Source organism: Myotis davidii, unplaced genomic scaffold (genome assembly GCF_000327345.1).
Source record: "Myotis davidii unplaced genomic scaffold, ASM32734v1 scaffold980, whole genome shotgun sequence".
Taxonomy (NCBI): Eukaryota; Metazoa; Chordata; class Mammalia; order Chiroptera; family Vespertilionidae; genus Myotis; species Myotis davidii.
Window position 1 is genome coordinate 540,385 of NW_006292236.1, and position 1,011 is coordinate 541,395.

General features: G+C 53.1%; 1 protein-coding gene across 1 annotated transcript in view; it reads right to left on the reverse strand.

Moving 5' to 3' along the window:
• VIM (vimentin) overlaps positions 1–604 on the reverse strand; it is an 8,768-nt gene extending 8,164 nt beyond the window's left edge. Inside the window, exon 1 of the mRNA XM_015565285.1 lies at positions 540–604. Coding sequence (XP_015420771.1) covers positions 540–604 — 65 coding nt within the window. The remainder of the gene's footprint in view (positions 1–539) is intronic.
• Between the last annotated feature and the right edge of the window lie 407 nt (positions 605–1,011).

A 1,011-nucleotide genomic window follows, 5' to 3' on the forward strand; every position in this document is an offset into this window, starting at 1 on the left:
GGTGGGGAGACCCCAGCAAAGGAGCAGGAAGAGGGGAGGAAGGTTCCAGCGCATCGGAAGGCGCTGAGAAAGAAACAAAGAGCGCCTAAGATTGGAGCGCGAGGTGGGGGGCGCACAGCCCAGGGCGCACTCAGAGCTCGGCCCCGCGCAGCCGTGTGTGCACCGTGCGATTCAAAAGGGGTACAGCTTGGGCCCGCATATTTTTCACCCTCTGGTTTTGGGGTTGCTGTTCAGAGACCTAGCAGGCGAGGTTCGGCTTTGGACCTCTGGAGAGGCTGGGCGGCGGCCGAAGACAGCTCAGGGGCATCCGGGTGGGGTCGCTGAGTCACTGGCGGTGAGTCACCGCGCCCTTTGCCCGCCGAGATTGCGGGCTCCTAGCGGTTTTTGTGAACCGTTAGACGGGACTGACTCAGAGCTCCCCGGGGCCCGCGCGCAGTTTGTCCCAAAGTTTTACCCAACTTTAAGCTGGGCCTCAGATTTCTTGTGTGCGGTTCGCCTGTAGCGGAGACTAGAGCGCCTCGAAGTTCTCAAGCACTCGCCAAAGCCCGATTTTACTCCAACGTGCGGATTTCTCCTTAGCCAGAAATTTCTGCAGACCCTCCATAGGCGTCCCTAAAGGGTTTTTCTTGCCAAGTTCCCTCCCATCCTTCCTTCCGGCCTCCTTTCTTCCTCCCCTCACCCCAAAATGGTGAAAGAGGAAACTCAAAATCCAGTTTCAAAATCAAATTAAGTGATCACTGTTTTGTGTTCGTGTGTTTTCGTGTGTGTGTGTGTGTGTGTGTGTGCACTCCAGTGGGAGTCATTAAAGGTATAACCTGCGCCAATTATGGAAATAATTAGGTGTTGCTTTAAAACTCCAATTTGATTCATAAATGGCAATTATATAGCTCAAATGCCAGAATGTTTTCTGGTAATAGATTTATGTGTTCATTGCAGTTCAGCAATGCACACTGCAGGATTCCGGTGACTCGGCTGGAAAATACCACAGGTCATCCTGGCCTGTTTTTCAGA